This window comes from Pocillopora verrucosa, chromosome 14, assembly GCF_036669915.1.
Source record: "Pocillopora verrucosa isolate sample1 chromosome 14, ASM3666991v2, whole genome shotgun sequence".
NCBI lineage: Eukaryota > Metazoa > Cnidaria > Anthozoa > Scleractinia > Pocilloporidae > Pocillopora > Pocillopora verrucosa.
In genome coordinates this window covers 12,891,787-12,918,743 of record NC_089325.1, presented here as the reverse complement: position 1 = coordinate 12,918,743, position 26,957 = coordinate 12,891,787, and the positions used below count along the sequence as shown (strand labels likewise).

General features: G+C 38.2%; 3 protein-coding genes across 3 annotated transcripts; 2 read left to right on the top strand and 1 right to left on the bottom strand.

Annotated features, from left to right (window-relative positions):
• Positions 1–314: 314 nt before the first annotated feature.
• On the bottom strand, positions 315–4,212 carry LOC131784274 (serine-rich adhesin for platelets-like). The gene has a single exon (XM_059101071.2). It carries the CDS (start codon positions 3,991–3,993, stop codon positions 874–876), a length of 3,120 nt encoding a protein of 1,039 aa, XP_058957054.2. The 5' UTR covers positions 3,994–4,212; the 3' UTR covers positions 315–873.
• A 1,959-nt stretch (positions 4,213–6,171) lies between these two features.
• LOC131784282 (ribonucleoside-diphosphate reductase large subunit) lies at positions 6,172–21,422 on the top strand. The gene is made up of 21 exons (XM_059101080.2): positions 6,172–6,411; positions 8,552–8,630; positions 8,724–8,809; positions 10,167–10,344; positions 10,679–10,779; positions 11,623–11,682; positions 11,773–12,117; positions 12,557–12,733; positions 13,373–13,521; positions 14,125–14,260; positions 14,773–14,838; positions 15,455–15,559; positions 15,643–15,699; positions 16,243–16,290; positions 16,414–16,518; positions 16,795–16,863; positions 17,894–17,970; positions 18,516–18,651; positions 18,901–18,996; positions 19,395–19,583; positions 20,410–21,422. The coding sequence occupies exons 2-21, from the start codon at positions 8,567–8,569 to the stop codon at positions 20,575–20,577; spliced, it is 2,412 nt and encodes an 803-aa protein (XP_058957063.2). The 5' UTR covers positions 6,172–6,411; positions 8,552–8,566; the 3' UTR covers positions 20,578–21,422.
• A 656-nt stretch (positions 21,423–22,078) lies between these two features.
• LOC131784286 (cathepsin Z-like) lies at positions 22,079–26,669 on the top strand. Its single transcript, XM_059101083.2, has 4 exons — positions 22,079–22,307; positions 23,110–23,348; positions 24,737–24,934; positions 25,292–26,669. The coding sequence occupies exons 1-4, from the start codon at positions 22,186–22,188 to the stop codon at positions 25,639–25,641; spliced, it is 909 nt and encodes a 302-aa protein (XP_058957066.2). The 5' UTR covers positions 22,079–22,185; the 3' UTR covers positions 25,642–26,669.
• Positions 26,670–26,957: the final 288 nt, after the last annotated feature.

The following is a 26,957-nucleotide window of genomic DNA, read 5'->3' as shown; positions in this document are numbered from 1 at the left end:
TACTAAAAATGCCTTGCTTTGTTTATATTTTTAGCAAAGGAATTAGGAATTTAATAGTTCGAAAGCAGGTGAAGTTTGAGTCCGAAAATAGCATTTGAAAGGAAACGATTGCACCTTTCTGCTCGAAACTTAAATCCAACTATTGCCACATATTCAGCGCGGCAAATATTTAATTTGATTCAGTTGCACGTTTGAGTCCCGCTTGGCGTTAATTGCTTCGAAGAAAGGCACTAGTTTTTGAGATAAATTATTACTAACGAGACTAAAATCTCTGAGGTTTCAATTGAATTTTTTTTTGTTAAGAAAAGGACGTTACAGGAATTAAATAGCTGCCCGTCTAATGCTTAGCGAAAAACGGAAGCGGTAAAACGCGTTTTAAACGCGATTTTAAGAGCTTTAAGAAATGATTCACGCACTTTTACTGTTATCTCACTATTGTTGGTCTTTCTCAGTGTTCTTAAGTGCTCTTTCAGTTCCGTGAACAAATAGCCATTAATCTACAGAACAAATTTGCTTTAAAAGTGTTCATATATGTAAATTTGCCACCCTTAAAGCTCGTTGACAGCTGAAATTACCGCTCAGAACATAATTCAATGGGCGCATTGACTGTTTAAAACCAACAAATCTTTCTATTAGTTACAGATATTAAAACATACTCGGTACCACGCAAAGGAACACACAGAAAAAGTCAACTTTATGTAGAAATAAATTTTGTTATGTACAAAAACCTCCCGTCGTGAAATGGCGGAGTCGCTACTAATCTCACTGGCCTGAGAAATTTAGCCTCACATATGCAAAACAGAGGAGGAGAAGTAAAGAGAGAATTTACTTTTGCCTTCATCAGTATAAGTGTTTCAAACTTGCAGAGAAATTCTATAACGAATTTAAATGAGTGTTTTTCACTTCAGAAGTCTCGGGGACACTTTTTAGTGACCTTTGAGGCTGCAAAAGCTTTCTCGTTGGGAGGGATTGCGTGTTTGTTGTATCAGCTGTTGGCGGTAAAGTCGGAACTTGAATACTGATTTCTTCTCCAACATTGCCTTCAATGTCTCCACTCATGTTCTCGCTACTATTCCTTTGCTCAAGCTCATTCATAACAGTTAATATTTCTTCTAAGCTGTAAAGACCCTTTTCGGAATCGCTTCTGGAAAGAACCGGCGTGCGCGCTCCCTCTTCACCTTGCGCAGAGATCTTATCGTTGACGCTCGAAAGCCTTCTTCGCAATGGAGATTCTTCTGTGTTCAAAAGCGAGAGAAACTCGCCAAGGTCATATAGAGAAAGGCTCCCGCCGGAATCCTGGCGTGGGAACAGTTGTGTTCTCGAGGAATTTCCCCTGCCATGACTCGGACCGGCTGGTTTTAACGGGCCAGTAGTTTTGGCAGAATTTGATTCTGATTCACTTTCGCTGGATTTAGACGATGCAGATGACACACTAGATAATCGTCTTCTCAAGGGAGATTCGTCTGCATTTAAAATGCTCAAGAACTCGCGGAGATCGTAAATAGAGCTTCTTTTACGCGATGGATCAGACGCACCGCTAGGTTCTGTACTTGGTACTGGAAGAAAAACATCTTCGTAAAATTCGCTGTCGATGCTTCTGTTGGATTCGTCAGTGACGAGTATACTCACACCGCTTTGCGAAACTCCGGAAAATTTTCGCCTCAACGAAACTGCCGATGAAAGCTGTTGCTGATGAGTTGCCGACGGGTTTTGTTGAGCGGCATAAAGTGAAAGGAACTCTCTAAGATCATACACAGACATGTGCCGACTGTTCTCAGTTACATCCATATTTTTGGGTGCGTCTGTTGATGCTGCTTGATCACTACCGGTCGAGTAGCCACTGTTCTCTATAGTTGGAGTTACGGGAGAGGAACCGACAGTACATTTGGCGGGTAAATTAGTTGATTGCGTAAGTGAAGATTGACCAGTTTTTTCGGCCTCACGTTGAAAATGAAACAGCATCTGGCGTAAATTAGACGCAGATTCATGCCTTTTCTCATTTTCCTGTTGTAACACGCTCAGGATTTCACTTAGGTCATACACTGACCCTCTCGGCTGTTGCAAATCTCTTTTGGCACCTTCTTCAGAATCCGAAATAGTTTCGCTACTATTTGTTTTTTGCTCTTCTTCCCAAGGTGTGACTCGCACAAGCGGTGGTATATCAGATGTCATAGACAGGAATTCTTCCAGATCGTACATAGATAGACTTCGTTTCTCTTTAACCTTTTCGGTACCTGAATCGCTCATTTTGCTTTCTGCTGCGCTAGAGCCTTCCTCGTGAAGAGCTGGGCTGCTAGGACCTGAATCAGGGCGCGAATTACCCCCAGAACGCGGCAGAGATAGAAACTCCATGAGGTCGTAGGTAGACGCTCTCCTGCTTTCCTCACCACTGTTGGCAACTGAGACGGATAGCAAGTTATTTGAGCTAGAGCTGGCATGCGGTGATGATAAAATTCGCGGTGAAGTCGAACGGCTCGAGTTTTCACTAGTGGATCCAGAACCCGTTTCACTGCTATTTCCAAGAGTGAGAAACTCCATTAAGTCGTAAACTGAGCCTTTTCTACTGTCTTTCTCTCTCCCAGGAGGTGCGAGATGCGACGACGAACTCGTCTGTGAGTTATTGGCGCTTAATTTGTTCGTTTGTGTCTTTTTAAGTTGCCCTGCGCTCGAAGCTTCGGCCGCCGCCATCAACAAGAACTCCCTTAAGTCATAAACGGACTCACTGGGTTCCCTTCCGCTTGCATTAGAGGTGGCGCTTGCATTTCGAGACGATGAAGCTATGTTGGAAGCCTGTCGCTTTAAATCCTCTTTCTGCAGCAAGGTTAATATTTGTTGCAAGTCGTACAATGAATGCCTCTTTTCCTCATTTCTCGGTAGGTCTAACATTTCGACATTGCATTCTGTCAAAGCATCTCCTCTTTGCAATTTTCTCTCACTCTGAGAGCAGCTCTTTCCTTCAATTTTCAATACATCGACATCGGCATCATAAACTAGATTTTGCTTTTTCAATGAGGGTCTTCTTCTGTCAACAAACTGCTCCGCGTCCGTTATATCGTTTAATGACTTTCGACCTTTTTGCTTGATCTCTGAGTTAGCAGATTCACTGCAAACCGGTGAACTCGGGGTGCTCTGTGGTAAATTTGCAACATCAATCTTCCACCGTTGATTACTGTGATTTCTGCGTTTTCCGCCGTACTCTTTTGCTTTTTCCTCAATCTTAGCATAATTCTGTACTTGAGAGAGCTTTGATCCGTCGATGTCCTGAACCGCGAGCTGTGGACGGCTTGAGGGGTCGGATCGGACAACCGGCATAGAACCTGCTGCGAGAGAAGATAACGAATGCTCGCTGATATTTCCGTCGGCGAGCAGCCGCATATTTTTCTTTCTATTAGATAACTCGGGCGAAGATTTTGCCAGCCTGCGCGATCTCGTCAATTTCTTCGTAGGTTGAAAAGTGCTGCTTCCCCGGCGGGACAAGATTGAATCTTTGTGTGCAGGGAGAAGTTCTCCATTGCCAGTCAATGATAACAAAGCGGAGCTACAACCTAACCGTTGGCAACCTGCCCTCTCTTTTTCGTGTGAAACATTTTCGCTGTCGAAAAAACTTGTTTCGTCTTCATTGGTTTCCTTGACAGCTGCTTCCATAATTAATTTCATTTCATCCTCGCTCTTGTTGTCGTATTTTTTTAGTTTTTTCGAACGTCCTTGGAGTCTCAAGCTCCCCAGTTTGTCTGTTATTTTCATTGGTGATCTTGACATCGCAACTTCGGTCTTTTCGCTTGAAACTGCGGTTGGCGTTTCGTTCCGAAACCTTTGAGCGGTTGATGTGGAGCGAAGTGAATCCAATCGCACGATAGGAGGAAGTCGCACAAGGCCATGTTTATCGCGGACGATCCCCACATTTCTCTTGGAGTCTTCGCCGTCGATTTCAACGGAACCTTCTTGGCTTATTGGTGGAAGCTTCAAGTAAGAATCTCCAAACGCGAAAGCCATAAAGACACCTCCAAGCAACGGTAATTTGAACCGCGAGAATAGCGTTGAAGTTTGTAAACAGTTGTAAACTCGTGCAAAAGCGACACCTTGTTACCGCTACACTGTGTTTCTGTCGAGTATCGACTTGGAATGATATCTAAACAGCAAACATCGCAGGAAATTGCCTATCCATGGCGCGCTTCAGCTAATGATTGATGTTTTGAGACTGGAAACAGAGCAACTGACGGAAGGGGCATTGAAAATGACGTCGACTACAATAACTGAGACTTTTAGTGCATAAATTAGCAGGGGAGCCTATTTTTGGTCTCAATGTTTTTCTTCAGTCGATGGCAGCCGGATGCGAGTTAAATCCACCAATGGGCTGCAAGCCACTGACTCAAAGCGCTTAAATAAATGGAGTTCACTTGAACCATTAAGATCACTTTTACGTCAAAAACGACGAAAAATATAGTTAGCGCTCAATCGTGACAGATCTGGCTCGATAGATTTTATTTGAACAATTAACCGTAACCCTAAAAGGTTTTTTAACGTAAACTCTGACTTCGCAAGGTGCATCTGAACGAGAAAATATCATTAATTGTTTAATTTCAACAGTAAACTCTGACACCTCCTAAATGAGCCACATTTTAATTAAACCTTTCGTACTCGGGGGAGAAATGCTAAATTATGTCGTAAATGTTAGTCTTACAGTCTTCGCTCGGTAAACAAAATTCAAACAGCAGGTGTTGTCGGTACTAAGTGCGATCGAGTTTCGCAAATTCGCATAGGGCTCAATTGTCCGAGTAACAAACGAACGAGCTGTCTTCCAATTGAATTCAAATACGCATCACTTTTATACTCCATAGAGTTACACTTGGTTATTGTCTGCAAAGTACTTGACTATGTTCAGATCGATCAAGTTTTCGTTCAGACCTTCCAGCTGACTGAAACTCTAAAATCTCAAATTTTTAATGCCACTAAGGAAAACAAGTGAAAATATTAGCCTAGATCTGTGATTGACGTGAAAATTATGCCGAAATGAGAAATTATTTTAAAATGTTAGTCTGAAATTTAATATTGAGTTTCCTCATTTTTGGTAAATTACCGCAGCGATCTTCATAAGAGTTTCGCGATCTTCCTTTTCATTTTACTGAAGTCCCACATTTCTTACTGCTTGCCTATTGTTTGCTTTTTAACATAAATGGCTCCATTACAAAGCGCAGTCCTCGCTAAAAGCAAATTAGTGATTCTCTCCGAAGGAAATTGCGACTTCACAGCTTACTGAAAAATTTGCATAAATTTACGTGGGCGAGAATTACACCACAAATTTTAAGGAAAAAACAGAAAATGGAAAACACTTGAAATCGTTTAGGTTACTGACATTTCTCATTACTACGTCATCAGCTCCAAAAAGAACTGACAAATTTGTCTTTAAGCGAGTGGGAGAAACTTTGTACCAATTTCAGCCACAATGGAAATATTTTTTTCTTTGATGATTGGAAATTCGGCCTCTTTCAAAGAAAGAAACACTGAGTCGCTCATATCGTTCAAGTTTCAACGTGTAAATATTAGTGTTGTTGCGCAGCAAAACATATTACCATATTCGTTTTTTGAATAAATGGTGTTTTCTATGCAAACATCTTTCTTCCCTTTGGCCTTTAAGCAAGATAACAAAATATTCTGTACATTAAATGGCTTTGGTAAGTTAATTGGCGAAAATTTTCAGAAAGTGCAATTAGATAGAGTACCTTGGGCTCTATCTACGTGTTTGTTTCCTATCCCCTCTATTCTACAATTACATTTTTCCCTTTTAAGCCTAGGCTAAGAGGCATGATCTTTTTTCATTAGTTATTGAAAAACGCCAACCGGTCATCAATTAGTAATCCGATGTCTATGTTGGAGTTTCTCTGAATCTGTATACAGCTTTGCATGACTCCTTAGATATAAATCGAACTGATATGCACTTTTAACCGATCAAAATATCCTAAACATGATAACAGGAAAACGATAAAAAAAAAAAACCTCTGTGTTTTTTCCTACATCATTCTCGAAAACTCTCGACTATATTTTTTTTCTTCGCAGAACAGAAAACTCAAGGGAGTCAAAATCCGCGTGGTAAATCTCAAGACAAAAGCTCCTGCCTTTCGAACCGGTATGGAAATCAAAGGGCTGGGGTTCTGTCGTATGATTGATTATCACAGCTTCCAATATTCCCGGACAAAATGAATGAGAGTATAAACAAAAAACAGACAACGATTTAGAAGTCCAGCTCATTTAAAAATCGTAGGCGAGTTGCGTGCATTATTTTTCTGCAGGGGAGCTCCACACGTACGACTTTGTTATCGACAGTTAGGCTGCACGCGGCCTGTGATTGATTTCTGCATATATCCACGAAAAGAAGCATTTCGGGAACTTTATAAAAACATCAGCCTCTGTTGGGTGCGTAGATATGCCTACTTCCTTAATTGATTATGGACATTGTTAGAGCTTATAAGATCCGAGAAGAGAACAGTTTTTTGCTAAGCAAAGCTCGAGGAGGATCATGACATGTTGTTCGCTTCAATGATTAGATAATGTCCATGAAAAAAGATTTAAATTTATTTTCATGCCAAATGAGGGCCTCTTTCTTGGCCATAATTCAGTCGACTTCAGTAAGAGATTTTTTGGGTGCGCTGGGCGAAACTTCTTGGAAAAGTTGCCCAAAAATAATTTACTCTTTTTGGTGTCGACCGTATAGCACTGGTGTAATTTTATGATCAAAATATGTTTCACTTGATCAATTATTTAGGAAGACTTTCATCGGACCAAAGTCAGGGATAATGCGGCTGAAGTTTATTCGGTCACGAGGCAATTACACGTGAATTTTAAGGCCAGTTTTTCAACTATGGGTGTTGTTATCCGATTTTCCAGAAATCGAAAACAGTTTTTCCCTAACCTTTTTGTTACTTCCCAAAATCGTGCACTTGTTTCGTGCACTTGCGTAAAGACACTGTTTGCAGATGGTGGAACATACAAGTTTACAGATGGCGGAACATAAAAAAAACCAGTTAACAGTGATGTCTTGATTTAATAGGCTTCTCATTTACATACTTTACCTCTGGCTTGCAGAACACGGGTCACCGTTTTCAATAATTTTAATTTATCTTTTGCGCTCTATTTTATTATTATCAAATTTTTTCATCTTTTTCAGATGAGCGCAGGTGCGACCGCGGGAGGAAAAACGCGAAGAGAACGATTCTCGCTTCGCGCGCCTGAAAAAAAAAACATGAAAAAAATTAGTATAGGTAATCACATGATTTCGAGTGCAATTTGGAATAAATAACCACAAGTTAATTTTTTCGAAGACTAACAAAATTGCACGAGCCCGTAGGGCGAGTGTAATTTGTAGTATTTGAAAAAAATTCTCAAGTGCTTATTTATCCCAAAAATCACGAGAACAATCATGTGATTACGTATTAGCAATATACGTGACAAAATACTAGATAGTTATAATAAGTGTGCAGAAGCAAAGCGCGCATCAAATGCGACAATAATTTATTCAATCTCTGTAAGTTACATTGTGTTTTCGGTCAAAACAACCCAACACGATCAAAACAACGATAGACAATAATATTTTCACATCTTTAAGGCGCAAAAAAGTTCAAAGTCCGGCTAAACAGTTCAAGGAATTGTTCAGTCTGTGTGCGAATCACTTTCGTTGAAATGGAATCGTCGTTTGCGAGGTTTAATCATGTTTGGTTTTAATTTCGGCGTAGAATCGCTTGAGCAAAGTGTTAAGCTGAGTCGGGTGGTACTTTCGATTTCCTTAGCAATTCCCTTCTCTAAACATTTTTCCAAACCGACAACCAAAAAGCAGTGCTTTTTACATCGCTTTCGTTGTTAGAGCTGTTTTTCAGCTGCTGTATCGTTGTTTCGGTGGCGAAAGAAACCCTACTTAAAACTCCAGCCATTGTTTCGCCCGCAAATTTTCAGCGTATCCAAATGTAGCGACATCCGAGGCTCGTATTTGATTGGCTATCTGTGAATTTCTTTAATTATTGACCAATCAAAATATCTGGTTTGTTACTTCTTTGCAATGAATCAACCCTCTTCTGCATTAAAGTACCTGAAAACTGCATCTATCTTAACCAATCAGAACTGAGTAATTAATTATTTTTGCATGTATATTATTAGGCCTGTCGATATCCATATCTCATTTTTTTTATTGTCGTTGCACTAATCGGACAAACCTCAAATCGTACAAGATTTAGTTTGTAATGATTAAAAATACAAGAGGGAGTGAGCTAATTTCCAAAATTACTCAGGTCTTAAAGTTCACATTCGAAATACTAGAAAAGATTAAACAAAAAGAAAAACAAAAGAGAATGGAATGAAAGTAGATCGCATGATTGTCCGTATTTGGCGATTGATCGTTCCATGCGGCTCTGATTGGCTAATGTTAATTATACGCGGGAAAACTGGGGAACTTGAATCCTCTTTCGGCGCCAAAATTGAATCACTTACCTCACTTCGCCTTCAGATCAAGTTCGTTTGGAATTGTGCAGTAGATATTTCGCTTTTTGGTTACCTTTTTCAACAGAATTTTCTTTGCACTATGGCCGACAACTCAAAGCAAGAGAAGAAAATCAAGAAGCCTTCCTCTTACGTCCTCAAACGAAGTAAGATTTTTGTTTTTCCTTATGCGAACTGCGCTGATATTGACCGCCATCTTGTTCATGTACATGTTACTTTAATTGGTCTTTCTCTTTCAGATGGAAAAGAGGAGGAAATCAATCTGAACAAAGTCACTGCCAGGATTAAAAAGCTTGGTTATGAGCTCTCTGATTTTGTCGACATGGTAAGATTACCTCTGCGTGCAAATCAGTGAACGATCCACTAACCGAATTGGACAATGACTTATCTTTTGGCGCCAAAAGGCAAAACGAAATCTACCATTTATCGTTAGATTAATGGCAAATGCGTATGTTTCTTCGATGAAATTACATATTAAGGACTAGTTAAATTCGTGGAACCCCTTTGTATACCATTTTCCTTGTCGTCTTCAGGTCAATTTCAAAGATCTTGGCGCGCAATTTACAACTGCCTCTGTACCGTACACTCTTCCACAACAAAAGCTACGCTGTATAAGCTCGTCAGAAATCCGTACAGTGATCGTAGTTTACATATTTATTCCTATTTCCTCCATTTTTAACATGGATTTACCAATTTGTATCGCGAATGGCGTTGGTACGAAATTTATATTGTTCTCGGAAAAACTCACGATATTCATAATTTGCTATTGGAAACAATTTTAGCCTAAACTGGTTGTGCATTAAGTACTACTGAACATTTGTAGGCACAGTCTGCTAAGATGGGCTACTAGTTTTAAGATTTTTGAAAGGATAGTTGATACGTCATCGAGGATAGCGCGAAATGCAAACCACATGCGTTTCAAAGAAAATCAAGAAACGCGCTGATAATAGATTGTAGAGTGTACTTTTAACTCTACACGTACACTGCTATGGAAAGCTATTGTGCAGTCAGTGTAATAATGAAACAAATATATGTACTTGGGTTGTTATTAAGCATGTGTGTAAAATTATCATGTATTTATGAGGCACGTCACACTATTAATACTAACGAGAATAAGATAAGAACTTATGTGCGCTAATTAGGGACACTTGACCACAATTAAATATCTAATAAGTACTGAAAATATGAGATATATGTAAATGTGTAAGTATTGAAAAATATATAAAATTATCAACGAGTCGTGCATTAAAATCGAGGGTCAGTAGTCCATTAGGCTCGTGAAATAAACCATTTTGATGTGCTTGTGTCCAATGGTTCCGATAATTGGATAGATTTGTCCATTTTGGTCCAAATGACAGGGCCTGAAGAACTCGGACTATGTTTGCTATAAGCAACAGTACAAAATCTGGGCACCAAGTTGCAGATTGTCTCTCAGATATTGCAGTAACCATTCAGTTTACCCTCAATCCTTTAACTCCCAAGATCTGATAAAAATTTCTATCATCAAGTTGCTACACATTTCCTTGTCAATTAGTTGAAAGAATTTGGTGTGAGATCAAGATAACATTTAAACTGACAAGTCTAGTATCTGTTGAATAATGTATGGATATTATGGGAAGAAATTACATGTTTATCACCTGGGAGTTAAGGGTTACAACTTGATTTTCTTTTGCATGATTCAGTTTGAGATTGTCAAGAAGGTAATTGATGGCATCTACCCTGGTGTAGCCACAACTCAGCTGGATATACTTGCTGCTGAGATTGCTGCCTCCATGACAACCATACATCCTGACTATGCTGTCCTTGCAGCCAGGATTGAGGTTTCTAATCTTCACAAAGAAACGAAGAAGATTTTTAGTGGTAGGTGTCTTGTGTCTTACCTCTCTACTCTGCCCTACCTCTTAAACTCACCTTTATTCCTACAAGATCTGGCAAGTACTGTAGTATGGAAACCAAGAAATCTCTTTGACCACAGATTTCCACCTATAATCAATTTTAGTCCCCAAAACAAGTGAAAGACATTTTAGAAATTGTTTTGCATTCAACCGTATACCCTTATGAGTGAGTAGCCCCTAACTTTTTGTCACAGTATCATCCCTGAATCATACTTAAAGGTCACATTACAAATGGATTCATTTTGCATGGTTGTGCATCCTTCTCTTATTTTCTTGTATTAAATAATTTTTTCCCATAGAGGTAATGACAGATCTCTATAACTATGTCAACCCAAAGAATGGTAAACATTCTCCGCTGATCTCCAAGGAAACTTATGACCTCATAATGGAGAATGCCGATGTAAGTTTATAAACCAAGCACAAGCTTGTTATCTATGTTAGAACACCATTACCCTAATTATTAGAACTGACACCTAGTCCTTCATTAAAGCAAATAGATACCTTTGTTCTGACAAAGGGGGTAGCACTGGGAATGTCAGCTTATGGAACTCTTTACTTTGGCTAATTTACATCTTGAAAGCCAAGTAATTGTGGTTGCATAGTTTATATCTGATATGTTAATTTAATATTTTCTAGAATGCAGCCAGTTTGAGTTATAACAATATAATATGGAATATTTGTATTGGGGTTATCTGTGACTATTATTAGAACAGTTGGGTGGATTTGAATTTTAGAGAGTTTTGCAACAGATGCGAGAACCTTTTAGACAACCCTGTTTGTTCAAATGATTCACTTTTAGAATAAGACCTAATTTGTGTAACCTGTGTTATTTAATATCTTTGCCGCCTGTTTGTGAGAATTTGAAGTCATATCAGAGCTCTCCTTGGTTAGATCAATATATTATCAAGGCAATGTTGCTTAATAAATATGATAATTTGCCAGTTCGTTCACTAATCAGAGTGAAAATAATATTATCAGAGACTGGGCCCAAACGTAGTTGAGTTTTGATTGACACTGCACATGGGTACAATCACGCATGTTGCTTTTAAGGGAATGTTATTTCATCAGGAAAAGGTGTAAAACAGTTGAAAGAAAACCTGTGATTGTGACTTCAGGGTACTAAACTTTTATTGCCTTAGAGGCATTCCCGAAAATATAAGCAATCTTGTTTTGTTTACCAATATTTAAACCCTGAGATTAAAACTAAAATCCTCAATTTTTGCCTCTTTTTTTTCTTTCTCAGAGAATTGACTCGGAGATCATTTATGATCGTGACTACCAATACAACTACTTTGGTGTTAAGGTATGTGTGTGGACTCTTCTTGTCCAAGTGAAGTTAAACCATTCTTTCCTACTCAATCAGGTTTAAAATCTTCAAAATGACTCTTTCCAGACAATGATGAGGTCTTACCTGCTCAAAATCAATGGCAAAGTTGCTGAACGACCACAGCACATGTTGATGAGAGTTGCACTTGGAATTCATCAGACTGACATTGAAGCAGCAATTGAAACATACAAACTGTTATCAGAGAAGTGGTTTACGCATGCATCACCGACCCTGTTCAACGCTGGTACATGTAAACCTCAACTGTCCAGTTGTTTTCTTGTGACCATGACAGATGACAGCATTGATGGTATTTATGACACACTGACACTTTGTGCTAAGATATCCAAGGCTGCAGGTGGAATTGGAATCAACGTGCATAACATCCGGGCTTCTGGAAGCTACATTGCTGGGGTAAGAAATCACCCTGAAGATGGTAAACATATCATTGCTGTTATCAGAGGAGTATTGCGAACTGTTGTTCATGCTTTTTGTCCTGCAATGCATGCTTTCATACAGAGTGGGTTATTAGGAACAATTCTAGCATGGCCAGTAAGTTATTATCATCAAATTCTAAAGAGCAGGCCTTCTACAGCTCTAGATTCTCATTGTGATGCCTTTAATGTGTGGATATGTTTTAAAACTTAGCAGACCTTACTCAGGGTGGGTGCTTATTCAAGGTTGGAAAATTAATAATACAATAAATATAGTACCATTGTTCTGACTGGCCATAGGGATAACTAAATGTGATTTTGACACTGATAAAATACAATGAAAAGCCCTTTTCCGTGCTGTGAAATTATCAAAACTTTTGTTGGAGGGATTTGCCAATATTTATTTCCTTTCTTACTAGACCAATGGAGTCTCAAATGGTCTTGTTCCAATGTTGCGTGTGTACAATGCCACAGCCAGGTATGTAGATCAAGGAGGCAACAAGAGGCCTGGTGCCTTTGCCATATATCTGGAGCCTTGGCACAGCGATGTTTATGATTTCTTGGAACTGAGAAAGAACACTGGCAAAGAGGAGCAGGTAAAAAAAAATTGGATGATTTTTATAATTAATTTTCTGTTTAGCTCAAAATTATTGTGGAGGTGAACTGAGTTCTCTGTGTGACATTGAGAAATTTCAAGCAGATTTAGGGTTGTTGTAACCAAGTTTAATAGATGTACAGTCTTCACTGCATAGGTGGATGAAAGGGTTGTGTTTCTCTATTGTATTTCATTCAAGGTTACAGTAATGAAATTTATAGAATGATATATCTCAAAAGGAAACAAATATAGAGGTTTTGGAGTGAACACCTGGACTATATTTCCTTAGGATTAGATTTGAAAATATTATTTTGGGTCTTTAAAGTTAACAACAGGGTTTGTATGGGTCCTGGAAAACCTGAAAAGTCCTGGAATTTTATTTTGACATTTTCCAGAACTGGAAAGACCTGGAAATCTGCTCAACTTAAGCAAGAAAGTTTTCATAATTTACTTTACAAGAAATGTATGTAGACTGTAAGGAGAACTGATTTTGAAATCTTAGGAATGAAAGAGTTTTAGTCCCTGGGATTTGTTTCTGTAAAAGGGTATGAACCTTATACCAAGATTTTCAAAGAGTCACCCCTAGGAAGGAAAGATGTATTAGGCACTTCATGCTAAATGGTTATCTTTGATTCCCTAGCGTGCTCGTGATCTTTTTTTTGCATTGTGGATCCCTGACTTGTTCATGAGGCGTGTTGAGAAGGATGAGATGTGGTCACTAATGTGTCCTAATGAGTGTCCTGGATTACAGGACTGTTGGGGTGAGAAATTTGAAGAGCTCTATGTCAGGTATGTGTTAGAAGCAGGGTGCACTCATTTTGTATAAAAGATTAGATTCACTTATCAGCCTGGCAGGCCATAATTTTCTCTGTATGTCAGTTCATAAAACATCTGGCCATAAACCAAGAATTTGCCCGGGTGGGAATCCCCTCCTGAAAACCAAGAAAAAGAACTCAAATTTAACTAGGGATTATTCTTTTTAAGCAGCCATAGGACACAACCAGTAAAACTCTAATTTGAAATATTAATGGTGGGTTGGAACCATGAGGGTAGCATCAGGAAGGGGCAGAAATGTTGCAAGAAGGAACCATGGCAACTGTGTCACAACCTACCTCCAGGAATACATCAACATAACACTGACAAAGCGCTGTATGGAATGAGTACTAACCAAAAATCTGAAAGGGAGAGAGGAAAGGAGCTGCCACATTGAGCAAAAGCATGTGGCAATTGCCCTGCAAACTCCCTTGGAGCCCAAACCCAAACAATGAAATTTCATAAAAATAGGCACCTGTTAGGAAAGGGCCAAACATTCCAAAAGTTGAATGGTTTGGCACCAAATACTATCAGTACAGATCATGTTTATTTCTTCCTTTTAACCCTCTTTGTAAATAGGTATGAGGAACAAGGAAAGTTTCGGAGACAAGTCAAAGCACAGAATCTTTGGCAGGCAATCTGTCAATCACAGATTGAGACAGGCACACCTTACATGCTGTACAAAGATGCATGCAACAGGAAAAGTAATCAGCAGGTACTCAAGTGGGTTGACCCTTTACACCCAAACATCAGTATGCATATTCTCCATACTGTTCTCTATACATTTCCTAAGGTGCTGACAAGGAGAATTTGTTTAACAATCAAGAGCTTCTTTAGTTTGAGATCAGTTCCATTATTTGCATGACCTTAATGAGTGATTGAGGGGTTATGCAATGAAAAAAATTACATGCCAGTCAGTTTTAGGGATAAAAAGGTTCCTTATTTATTTATTCTTGACTCACGACACTTTGTTCTGACAAAGGGCTAACACTTGAAATGGCAATTTTAAAAGTCTTTTACAGTGGCCAATTTAGTTGTCAACTCAGTCGATGATACTAAACTACCTTGTTATACTCTTCCACTGGTGCAACACCACAGTTTCTTTAGAAACCTACCCCCTTTATTCATTTATCCTTATCTACCTGGTACTAGATATAACTATCATAATGTACTGATATTGAAAACAAATTGTACCATTTTTTTTAATCAAACTGCATTTCCTTCCAGAATGTTGGAACAATCAAATGCAGCAATCTGTGCACTGAAATTGTTGAGTACAGCTCTCCAGATGAGGTGAGCTTTTACATTAACATTGAGTAAATCCTTGTTTTGTTCTTTTGTCTCTTGTGTTTGGTCTCAAGTATAAACAGTCATTCTCATACTGTGTCTTGGGGACTGAAAAAGTTTGGAAATATTTCATGTTCATTACAGGAATGGTAAACAAACTTAATCACTTTGGGAGGTCTATTGACAGTTCAAAATGAAATTACAAACACTATTGATCAAAAGGACACTTTCTGCCATAAATTTTTGCCTTGTGAAGAAAATTCAGCAAAAAAAGCGTTCTTTGTTCAAACAAAATGTTAATTTGATAGAGCAAAAACTGAAATTTGCTGTATTTTGTTTGTATTACTTTTGCACAATACTGTACCTCTTGTTTGAAAAAAAAAGTTTTGCTCCAGTGTTCTCTTCAGAAGGCATCAGGAGGCATTCCTATTTGACTGTCATGGAAACTTTGTGATGATTGACACACATCCAAACATGCTTATAACTGCATGAAATGTTATCATTAAAATGAAGTGATGGCATACTGGTGTGAGTGAATCCTTGAGAAAGAAAGTCTAAATAAATCCTCATAAGAACCTTGCATATTATTAAGCAACAAAGTATCTTTCCATTCATCTCTCAGGTTGCTGTCTGTAACTTAGCATCTCTGGCACTTAACAAGTTTGTTGTAACCAATGGAGGGGGCCGACCCACATACAATTTCCAAAAACTTTTTGAGGTTACCCAGGTTAGTACATAGATTAGGAAAATGATCACTGTGTCAATATAAAATAATTTACTCCTTGTTAATTTCCTGTATAAAATTTTTAGGTGGTAACACGCAACTTGAACAAGATTATTGACATCAACTATTACCCAGTGAAGGAGGTTTGTGTTTAAGAGGCATCTTATTTTGTTTCATTCTTTGTTTGTCTGTTTTATATTGATATATATATATATATATGTATCTCACCTTTTTGTCTATGGGCTGTTATGTTACTCAGAGGGTAAGAAATTTTGCTGTGCTCAAATTCTTTTGTTCAGTCTTTTTGCATTAAGTTTTGTTTAGAGTCAGTTTTTGTTACATTTTGTTCTTTTAATCCTTAAACTCCCACATCGAATTTGTAATTCTCCTAACCGTTGGTCATACAATAATTGTAATGTTAGTTCAGAGAATGTAGGATTGGATCAACTAATTATCCCCAAATTGATATTTTTCTTGATTCTCACCACTTATCTGGTTGATGTTGTATTGATACTGTAAGGAAAAATTCTGTCTTGGTCACTCATGAGAGTTAAAGGGTTAATCTAATGCAAATTCCTGCTCCAGATGGTGTATTATTACTTTGCCAACTTTTATTTACATCATTTCCATTAAATTGTGGCATTTACTCACTTAACTTTTTCTTTTTTTTTTGTTTGAATTTCCAGGCTGAAAAATCCAACAAGAGACACAGGCCCATTGGTATCGGAGTTCAGGTAAAAATAGTGTTTTAATTTTTGGGTGACTCACCACAATTTTCTTAAAGTACAATTCCACCAGAGGCTCACTGTGTGAGTAAAAAAATTTCATTGCTGATTAATTCTTTACTTTTCTTTCAGGGATTGGCTGATGCCTTCATTCTAATGAGATATCCATTTGAAAGTGAAGAGGCCAGAGATATGAACAGGAAAATATTTGAGACAATCTACTATGGGGCTCTGACAGTAAGTGCTTTTCATTTATAGGTTTATGAGGTTATTTTGGACATGCATTGTTTGAGAGTCACAAGGCTAGTCAAAAGAAGCTCTGCAAGGAAAAAACTGAATGTTCCCCAAACCAAACTTTTCTCTTTTGTCTTCATACTCTGAGTTGGGACTTGAAAACCATGTATTGGTAGTCCAATTGTTAAAGAATAACTACTTTGCTTTCATCTATAGATTTAGTTGTTCAGCATTCATAAGGAGATGATGAATATCTAATACTTTTTTACTCTATTACAGGCTTCCTGCAAACTGGCTAAAGAAAAAGGGACGTATGAGACTTACCAAGGGTCACCTGCAAGCCAAGGGGTAAAGATGTTCTTTAGACTTCATTGCATCTTGTATTAGGTGGTGATAAGAGATTGTTATCAAAAAGTAAAGATTCACCATATCAAGAGGTGAAAAATAAGGATAATTTTTTAAGTGAATTGTACATCTAATATCAACACCCCAAGTTGCAACCAATTTGGTTGCCATGGCAAGTAAAATTTTGACCAAAGGCACCAATTGGTGACCAAAAGATTTAAAAAAAAAAAACATGAAAACATTTATTGATCCTTGGTAAAATTATCAAAGGGTGACCAAAATTTTTTTTACAGCAACCATTTTACAATTAAAGGTTGCCAAAAGGTGACTTTTTGAGAAATTGAACTTGGCCACCATGTCAATGTGGAAACATTGACAGAGATGTACCAAAGTAACAAGTCACTACTGAGAATGAAGAGGGATGAAAATTTGTTTAACCCTTTAACTCCCAAGGATCTGATTGTTAAATCTCCCCTCTAGCTGCTACACATTTCCGTGTGTAATAGCTACAAGAATTTAGTGTTAGATCAAGATAACTTTAACCTGATAAGTTTGAGCATTCTCATTACCTATTTGCTGGTCAATGTATGGATATAATAGGGAGAAGACACATGTTGATCACTTCTGGGAGTTAAAGGGTTAAAAACCCAGAACTTCTTTAGTTGGTCACCATTTTCTTTTTTTCTCAAGACCTTAATATTTGATTCAGGGGTGAAACTGCGAGGAGAAATTAGATGCTTATCACTTTTGGGGAATAAGGGATAAAGGCACCCACTCTGACTTCCTTCACTTATTAACCCTTCCACTCCCAAGATTTCATTTGTAATTCTCCTTACCTTGTGCTATACATTTCTGATGATGTTATTTTACGAGAACTTGATATTAGATCAACTCATATTTGCCTAGTTTGTATTTTTCTTTGTTCTCATCTCTTGTCTACCTGGTTTTGTTTTAATATTGTGAGGGGAAATTCTGTCTTGGTCACTCATGGGAGTTAAGGGGTTAACATTTTTAATCTTTTTCACTTCTAAAGAAACTTCAGTATGATCTTTGGAATGTCACTCCATCTGATTTCTGGGATTGGGCAGCTCTCAAGGCAGAAATAAAAAAGTAAGATTTTCATTTTTTTAGTTAATGAAATATGGCTGTCAAAATCCTTTAATTCTTAAAGTTTTGTTGCCTGACTAAGACTATCAGTGTAGCAGTCAAAACACCATGATCAATACATTTGATAGGTAATTTTAGTGTTAACAACTGAGTTGAAAATGTAAATTGACCACTTTTAAGAGTTTAAAGGCTGACATTTTGAGTGCTAACCCTCAGCAACCACTCTGACAAAGGGCTAACACTTGATACGACAGCCTTTAAACTCTCTATGGTGGTCAATTTATGTTTTCAACTCAGTTGTTAACACTTAATTACCTGTTATACTCTCCCACCAACACAGCACTGCAGTTTTTTGACAAACTTACCCCCTTAATGCATTTGATAGCCTGACTCCACACTGGGAGACAAAGTATTTAACATTTCACTTATCTGAAAAACCATAATGAACAACAACATTTTCTATAACAGGGTGTCTGTTAATCATATAATTTGATAAGAACATTCCATTTGACAACTTGATGGATTATTACTTTTTGTTGTTTATTTAGGTATGGATTAAGGAATAGTTTGTTGATTGCACCAATGCCAACAGCTTCCACTGCACAGATCCTTGGCAACAATGAGTCTTTTGAGCCTTACACGAGTAACATCTACACTCGACGCGTTCTCTCAGGAGAGTTTCAGGTACATTCTTGATTGTTGTAGAAAAACAATGATATACACAGTATTCTCCCTTATTTTAAGCATGACAGGTAAATAAATTTTCAAACCAGTAAAGCAATCCTTTTACAAGATTTCCAAGCAGTTTTAAATGGTACTACAATACTACGGGCGGTAAATGTTACCGGTTACTGCCTGAAAAGGAGAACACTGTATACAGTATTGGTAGTGAAAATAAAGGCTCATTGCAGTTAATGTCTTTTTATCTTGTAGATTGTAAACCATCATCTGTTGAAGGACTTGACTGAAAGAGGACTCTGGAATGAGACTTTGAAGCACAAAATCATAGCTGCAAATGGATCCATTCAGGTATTTGTGAAATGGTACAGGTCATGAACAACCTCCACAAAGAAGATTCCTAACTGAGTGACTGATTCCTTAGTACCCAATGACGACAAATGGGCTTTCTTGATCAACAGTTGTTAGGTGTATATTAGGCAGTGGAGGTTGGAGAATTCTCTGGCCAAATTTCAATGCCCTGCGTTTATTTTTTTCAAAGTCTCATGTTACTACATACTTTTTTCCTGCAACTACATTTCTTATTAAAAACCTTGCATTTGATATGTGCAGTTTTTAAACTGCATATACAAGCCACAAACAAAGTCAGATTGTCCACTCATTATTTAATCGATTTACTTATTTTCTTTGGAGTAATCAAAGAATTTTATGACACAAAGTAAAAAGGTGTCCTTTGTTCTTCACTACAGCACATTGATGAGATCCCTGATGACTTAAAGCCTTTGTACAAGACAGTTTGGGAAATTTCTCAGAGAACTCTTGTGGACATGGCAGCAGACAGAGGAGCTTTCATTGACCAGAGCCAGTCCTTCAATGTGTTCTTTGCTGAACCCAGTTATGGCAAGCTAACAAGCATGCATTTTTATGGCTGGAAAAAGGTAAATGTTTTTTTTATGAATGGTGTTGTCACATTAGACATGTGCCATATTAAAGTGATTAGTTTTTGTTCATTTTCCAGAGCATGAATATTTTGTTGAGTTAGGTGAATGATAGATTCTTGTGAGCCTAGCTTCTCTTGATTTCATCAGCATGGAGTGTTGTAACTCCTGGAAGCCTCTTGGATAGAATGCTAATTGAACTGGCTTTCAATGTGTTTTCTTCTAGCAGACTTTGCTTGGTGCATTTAGACGGCTTCTACCTAATCATAGGGGCTCCTAATTGTTAAATAAGGAGCCAGCCATTATTTGTCACCTGGGGGTGGGGGGTGGGGGGCTGCATGGATTTTGGGGGGAACAGTTGTCTCTAATATAGTATAGAAAAATGATTGCCAATTAATTGCCAGTGAGGGGGGAGGATTAAGAGTATATTACAGAGCAGTATAGAGAGACGAGTCAACCCCTTGACAATTTGGCAGTTTTATTTAAATATTCCCTCATGGAGAGAAAAATTTTGAGGGTTGTCTCTTAACTTTTAACTCCCATTACTGATAAACATGTAACTTTTCATAATATCCATATATTATCCAGCAAACAGGTGATAAGAGAACTCTAGGTTATACAATAGAAGTTGTTCTATCAACCTAACTGAAAATTCTTGTTACCAATTGACATGGAAATGTGTAGCAGCATGAGGGAAGAATTTATATTCAGAGTTAAAGGATTTGAAATAAAAATGGAACACAGCATGATAACATAGCTAGAGTGACTTTAGTAGGTGTCTTTAATATGACCCAATGAATAATGGGCTGCTTGTTACATCTTGCAGGGCCTGAAGACTGGAATGTACTACTTGCGTTCACGCCCTGCTGCTAATGCAATCCAGTTTACAGTTGATCAAGAAACCCTCAAGAAGACAGCTAAAACCAAAAAGGAGAACACAGAAGTCTTGGCGTGCTCTCGGGACAATCCTGATTGCTTAAGCTGCAGTGGATAAATGAAAAACTGCTTTGTGCTTCTCACTAACTTAACAAACCACCCCACGATATCCTAGCTTGCATGTACTATGGCAACCTTTTTTTAAAAAATAATGCACTTTCTGATAAATTGCTACAACTGTAGTAAGCAACAATTTCTATTTCCTAAAAACTCTCGTCATAAGTATATCATAGTTCTACTTTCACCTAGTTGCAATAACATCAAAGAGAAAGTAATTAAAAAAAAAAGGAAAAAATCCAAATGGGAATTGATCAGAATAAAAAATTTCCTTACTTTAAATTACAAGTTAAGTTTATTTAAGTTAACTGAGACAGATCTCCTAGATTTATTCGTTAAATATAGTAATTTCCAGACTACACCCTATATAAGATGAATGATAAGTATCTGCAAAATCAATTCCTGTGTGGGCTTTTCCTTGTTTACGTTTAGCTTTTTTTCCCATGAAAATGTCTCTGCATTTAGGTGTAGATCAGTAAACCGAAGACCATGTATCTTTGCAAAAGAATATCTTAATAATTTATTTTTCTATTACTGTACAATCAACTGATTTAATGAGCAAAGTGAGGTAAAGTCACAACCGAAAAAAACGACTATTTTTGTGTTGTAATGTATATTAGGAATGGACTGTACTAAAGACACATGCTGACCTTGCAGGCCTACAATGTAATTTAAGTAATTTTTGTGATTGCACAATAATACTCAAACATAGAGTGTACATATCATTGTAACTTTTTTACATGATCATTGTCTTCCCCAAATCTCACCAAAAACCCTGATAGTAAATATTATACCCAGGGAATGTCAAAAATAAACAATTAAAAGCTTTGCATTCTGTTCTTGAAAGCTTTTGAAATTATGTTGTTAAGAACTGAATAATAACTTCTTTCTGACCGAGCGCGAGGGCCGCACTGGGAATTATTGGTCCGATGTCGAGGCAGTAAGGGCCGAGTACAGCGTGGTCCGAGGGCCAATATTCCTCAGTTCGGCTCAAGCAAGTGAGGTTAGTGGGTAGTGTATTAGTGGTACTCTGACCAAACTTGGTTAGTTTGAATTTTTCGGCTTTCGAGAAAATAAACGGTTTGGGACTATTCCCCGGAAACGGCCGGAGTGTTCGGATTCACCCCGAGATTATCTTGCTATAAATTAATTTTGTGTTACTGAGGCTAGGAGCACTTGTTTCTACTAGAGTCAAACTTTTGGAAACATTTCTCGACCGTTAATACCTTTTCATTCTTGGTGGGTGTCTGTTGCTAGGAAATTAATCCATATCAGTCACTTTTGACATCAAAGTCCACCCGCTAACCGTACCAAAAACAAACAGGGTGAGAAGGTTTGTTTCAGTCTCTGAAACAAACTTTTCAATTAAGTACTGCGCACGTGCTGAAAGAGAGATATAATAAATCACGTTATTCACACAACCATCTCAAGGTCTCATGTTACACCCAAAGATCCTTTCACAGAAATTCTTCTGATGGTCGTGTGACTTGCATACGATTTGCTAGTGATTAGAACGGGATTTCACAGCAGTGAGGTTTATTCCGACCTTGTATAAGACATTTTAGCTGTTAAAACGTTGCTGTAAGGAGCCACGGTATTTCTTGCAAGAATGAAGTTTCTTTTCGGGTACTTAACCTTCTTGGGACTTACTTTGGCTATCGGAAGTTCTGCCGCTAAAGATTTCCAGACCTGCTACAGCCCAAGTTTTGACGAAGGCATAGAGGAAGTCATGTACGTTTACTTTCTGATGCGCACTTTTTCGTTCTTTCGTGCAGTTTAGATGAAAAGAAGCTTACTTTCTTTCAGTTGAAATCAAACTGTTTAACTGAAGCAGTTTAAACGTGCACCTGATTTTGTCCCCTCGATGGTCATCATCTTGACTGTGTTTGGACTTTTTAAACCTTTTGATTACTCATCAAAAAGGATACCTTGAAATCGAAACTAAGAGACAAATGCGTAAGGATGTGGTTGAAAATGGATATACGGGACACTTTAATTTAAGTGCTGATTCTAGAGGGGGAAACGCCTTTTAATATCGCTTTTTGATAACTCAACGGAAAACTGAATAAATTTCAACTCATGAAATTTTCGCGAATCGCTCATTAAGCCGGCAACACACTTGGCAATTTTATGCGTCGATCGCCGAAATCGTCAGGTGTACTCGGTGCAGCGATTGCGATATTCGCCAATCGCCGCGATCGGCGTATAAAATCTCCAATATCTGGCATACAAGATATCGGCGATTTCGTTGGCGATCACATGCGCCGCGATCGGTGAGAAAAAGTCGTCAAGTGCATCAAAGTACGTTACGCGATTTTGAGGGTGTGCACTTCTGGCCACTCAGATTTTTCAAAAATTGGTTACACGCTTCATACCACCCTTTAGGCAGTTTGCTCGTTCATACTTTGCGTTCCAGTTTTCCCTTCGTGATAGTTTCCCCTCTCTGAATGGTCGTTGCGTGTTGAATGGTTGCGTTGCTAGTCTCGGTCCTACAAACGTCAATCAAAATGGGTTCTGTTTTTTATTTTACCAGCAAGACTCCCCGGCCGCATGAGTACCTTACTGCCGATTCAATTCCAAAACAGTGGGATTTGAGAGACATTCCCGGGAAAGGTAACCTGGCCAGTGTGACACGGAATCAACACAGTCCCCAATATTGTGGCTCCTGTTGGGCTTTTGGATCAACCAGTTCAATATCAGACAGAATCAACATCCTGCGTAAGGGAAAGTGGCCAAGTAACCTCCTGTCAGTCCAGAATGTCATAGATTGCGGTAAGCAAGTTGTGGTCAATATGTGGGCCTAATCTCATACCCAGATCCTACCGTTTAACTGTAATTAAAATGTTGGATCCTCATAACCGCTTGGCCGTAGAAGGTCTGAGTACGCGACTAATTTGGGTCTAAAAAAAATTTGTATGATAACCACATAGCAGTTTATTTTCTGGTCATATTTTATTTTGTTTGTTGATTTGATTTTCACTTTTTGTATCTTTTTGTGCAAGTACATCATTATTATATTATTTTTTTTATTATTTTTTTATAGAACTATGCTGCTTAGACTCAAATGCATGCTTGAAAATTTAGCCAATCAGAATTAAGAAAGTGACACCCCTCGATAGTTAACGACCATTCACTGGAGTGGAGGTGGCTCGTGGTGGATGTTTATAGAGGCGCGAATCTGCGAGGTAAATATCCACCACCTGCCACCGACACTGAGGTGAATAGTTGTTCTAGTATATACTAAAACAGTGGCATAATATAGCTAAAAGATTATTTTAACTCATTTATTCCTGCAACGACTACAACGTTTTCGGGCGCAAATCCTACGTGAGTCGCTCAGAGGTGAATAGCGAAGGATATTCAAAGTATGGGTGGCCAACCAGAGCGCGCCTCATACGCTATCTCGTACCCAGATCTACTCCACTGTTTAAGTGTATACTATGTGGCATTAATATACACCACTCAAGTGAATAGTACTTTTCGCGCGAGCTGATTGGCTCGTTCGGAAGTGAATGGAAAGTATCACTCACCTCCTCTTCCACTCCACTTGTTAGAATAATTTTCTGGTTAGTGTCGCAAAACCAAATCCGAAGTAATCACAACAGCAAATCAAAAGGAATATATCACTTACAGTCAATGAGAACTAAAAAAAAACAAACAAACAAACAAGCAAGCAAACTGATTTAAGTGTGCGAAAACACGAGTGAGAGGCCGTGATTGGTTTACTCGGAATCTGGTTGGTTCACAAAAAGGCATTAGTTTTCTGCATCAATTTCATGGCAAATTAATGAAATTTTCAATTGAGCTTAAAAAGTAATTTGGCATTCCTTTGGTTTTGCTGTACCTCGCTCTGCGATTAGTCCATAAAATTCGCACTATCCTTTCAATCAATGAGATGCAAACTAGCTAAAACAAAACACAACTTGGTCGCCCGCGTTTTCCCGCTCTTTAAGCAATTTGCTTGTTTTCTTTTGAGTTCTGATTGGCTCTTATAGGTATTTTCCTTTCTTCTGATTGGTCCATGTCAACAATTTGGCTTTGGCTCTATGGCACCCATAATAGAAAAGTGCTCGAAACCAAAACCGAAACAATTTCGGATTATTTCCACCACTTTGACGGTTGCTTTATTAACAATGAATTAAAAAATAATGATACAACAGGGAAAGCTGGCAGCTGCAGAGGTGGTGGTTCACTGAGTGTGTATCGTTACGCTCATGAACATGGTATACCAGATGAAACGTGTAACAATTATCAAGCCAAAGACCAGATATGCACGCCATTCAATCAGTGTGGAACCTGTACCCCTCAAAAATGCTATGCTATAAAAAACTACACCTTGTGGAGAGTCAGTGAATACGGTAAGTGGATGATTTGAAGGTGACCGATAATTAAGCAAATGACCTCACTTTCTATCGGTGTACCGGTGTAATAACCTACGTGGGATGTCGGGAGAACACGAAAAACGTTTGTAAATTACGCGGCTCTGGCAAACGTTTCAAATTAAGATAGAAAGTGCAAACTATTGCTTTTATAAAATAAACTTAAAATGTTTCAATTTCTGTGGGTTAACCAGTTCAATAAACGATAGATTTTGACCAATCAGGGAGGCGCCTGTAATATCTCAGTTTTTTTATAAAGTAATTAACATATTTGATAACTTTTAACGTGATAATAACACATCCTCTCCGTACAAAATTCTCCCAATGCTGTTGTAGGCTTTGTAAGAGGACGTGAGGAGATGAAGGCCGAAATTTACGCTCGGGGCCCTATTTCCTGTGCTATCATGGCGACTAAAACCTTTGAAAATAAGTATCAAGGAGGAATCTACAAAGAATACAATAAATTCCTAAAGTTAAACCACTGTGTGTCAGTCGCTGGCTGGGGTGTTGAAAATGGTACAGAATACTGGATTGTGCGCAATTCCTGGGGCGTGCCCTGGGGAGAGAGAGGCTGGTTTAGAATCGTAACATCCAGTTACCAAGGTGGATGCCGGGGAGACTACAACCTGGGCATCGAAACAGAATGTGCATTCGCCGTTCCGATTGTAGAAGAGTACGACATATAAGAAGATATCACAGTTCTCTTGTAGATTTTGCATTAGGCTGGATTAGTTTCAAGCAATCTTTTTTTTCATTAAATATATTCCAGTCATACATCTGCTTGTTAGGTTGCAAATAAATTCATCTTTGTCATATGAGGAACTCTTCAGTTTCTAGATTCAGGTTTATCGGTGCGCCAGAGTGTATGGCAGTGAAGCTGCGAGCGGCTTGAGAAGGAAGACCATTTTCAATTAGGTGTTTCGCCAATCACTGCTTAGCCAATATGAAACCGCAAGGCGGTATCGCATTAATCTCGTACCCAGATCCTACCGTTTAACTTAAACTAAATTCTTGCGACCACTTCACCGTGGGAGGTCTAAGTACGAGACTAGGTTTGTATTTAAGTAGCCAGAAGAAACAGTAATGAAAGTATCAGACTCTGAAAAAGATTTACATCATGTGTGTTTGGATTTGCGCACTATTGGGAACTTGAATTTTTAGGTTTGTTTGTTATTGACTCTAGGTGATTCCTCGATAATGCAATGCGCATCCTGTATTGCGCATACAAATCACGTAATCAAACTAATAAGGGTGCACGCATTCCAAAATTAACGAATTGTTTTTCAATCAATGGGCGAGGTATACCGGTACGATGGTCTTTTCCTCTTGAACGAGCTCAGTGAGTGTTTCGTTTATCAAATAGGCGTTGCCTCTTGTTGATAGATTTACTTTATGACAAGATTCGTGATTGACATAAATTCTATAGATTGATTTAAAAGCGTTAGATTATTATGTTTTAAGTCAGTTTTTCACCGGAGTCGAAGTGAGAGAGAAGTTATTTTGTTATCATTTTTTCTGTCTCTAAATCCGCTTACCTGGAGAATCTGCTAACTGTAAAGTGAGACTGTTGTAACGACCCGCCACAGAAGTAAGTTTACATTGAAGTTTTTTAACTTAGCTGCGAGATTAAGACTTGATTTGCGTTTGTTCTGATTGCGAATTATAAATGTATTTCTTTTAGATCGAATAATTATTAAAGCTTGGCTTAATATTATACGGTTTGTGGTGGTCATTTGATCTAACCAGTTCCGAGTAAGGAAACAGTGAGCTATATTTTTTATAGCATAATCCTGGTATACAAATTACCACGAAGGCCGCTGCTCGAGGATACAGCAATCGCTCTGACGAAGGGCTAACGCTCGAAACGTCAGCTTTTAAACTCTTTACAATGGCCAATTTACGTTATCAACTCTGTTGATAATTCTAAACTACCCTGCTATAGTCTCCCACCGACGCAGCATCACAGTTTCTTTAGAAACTTACCCCCTTGATACAACTCATG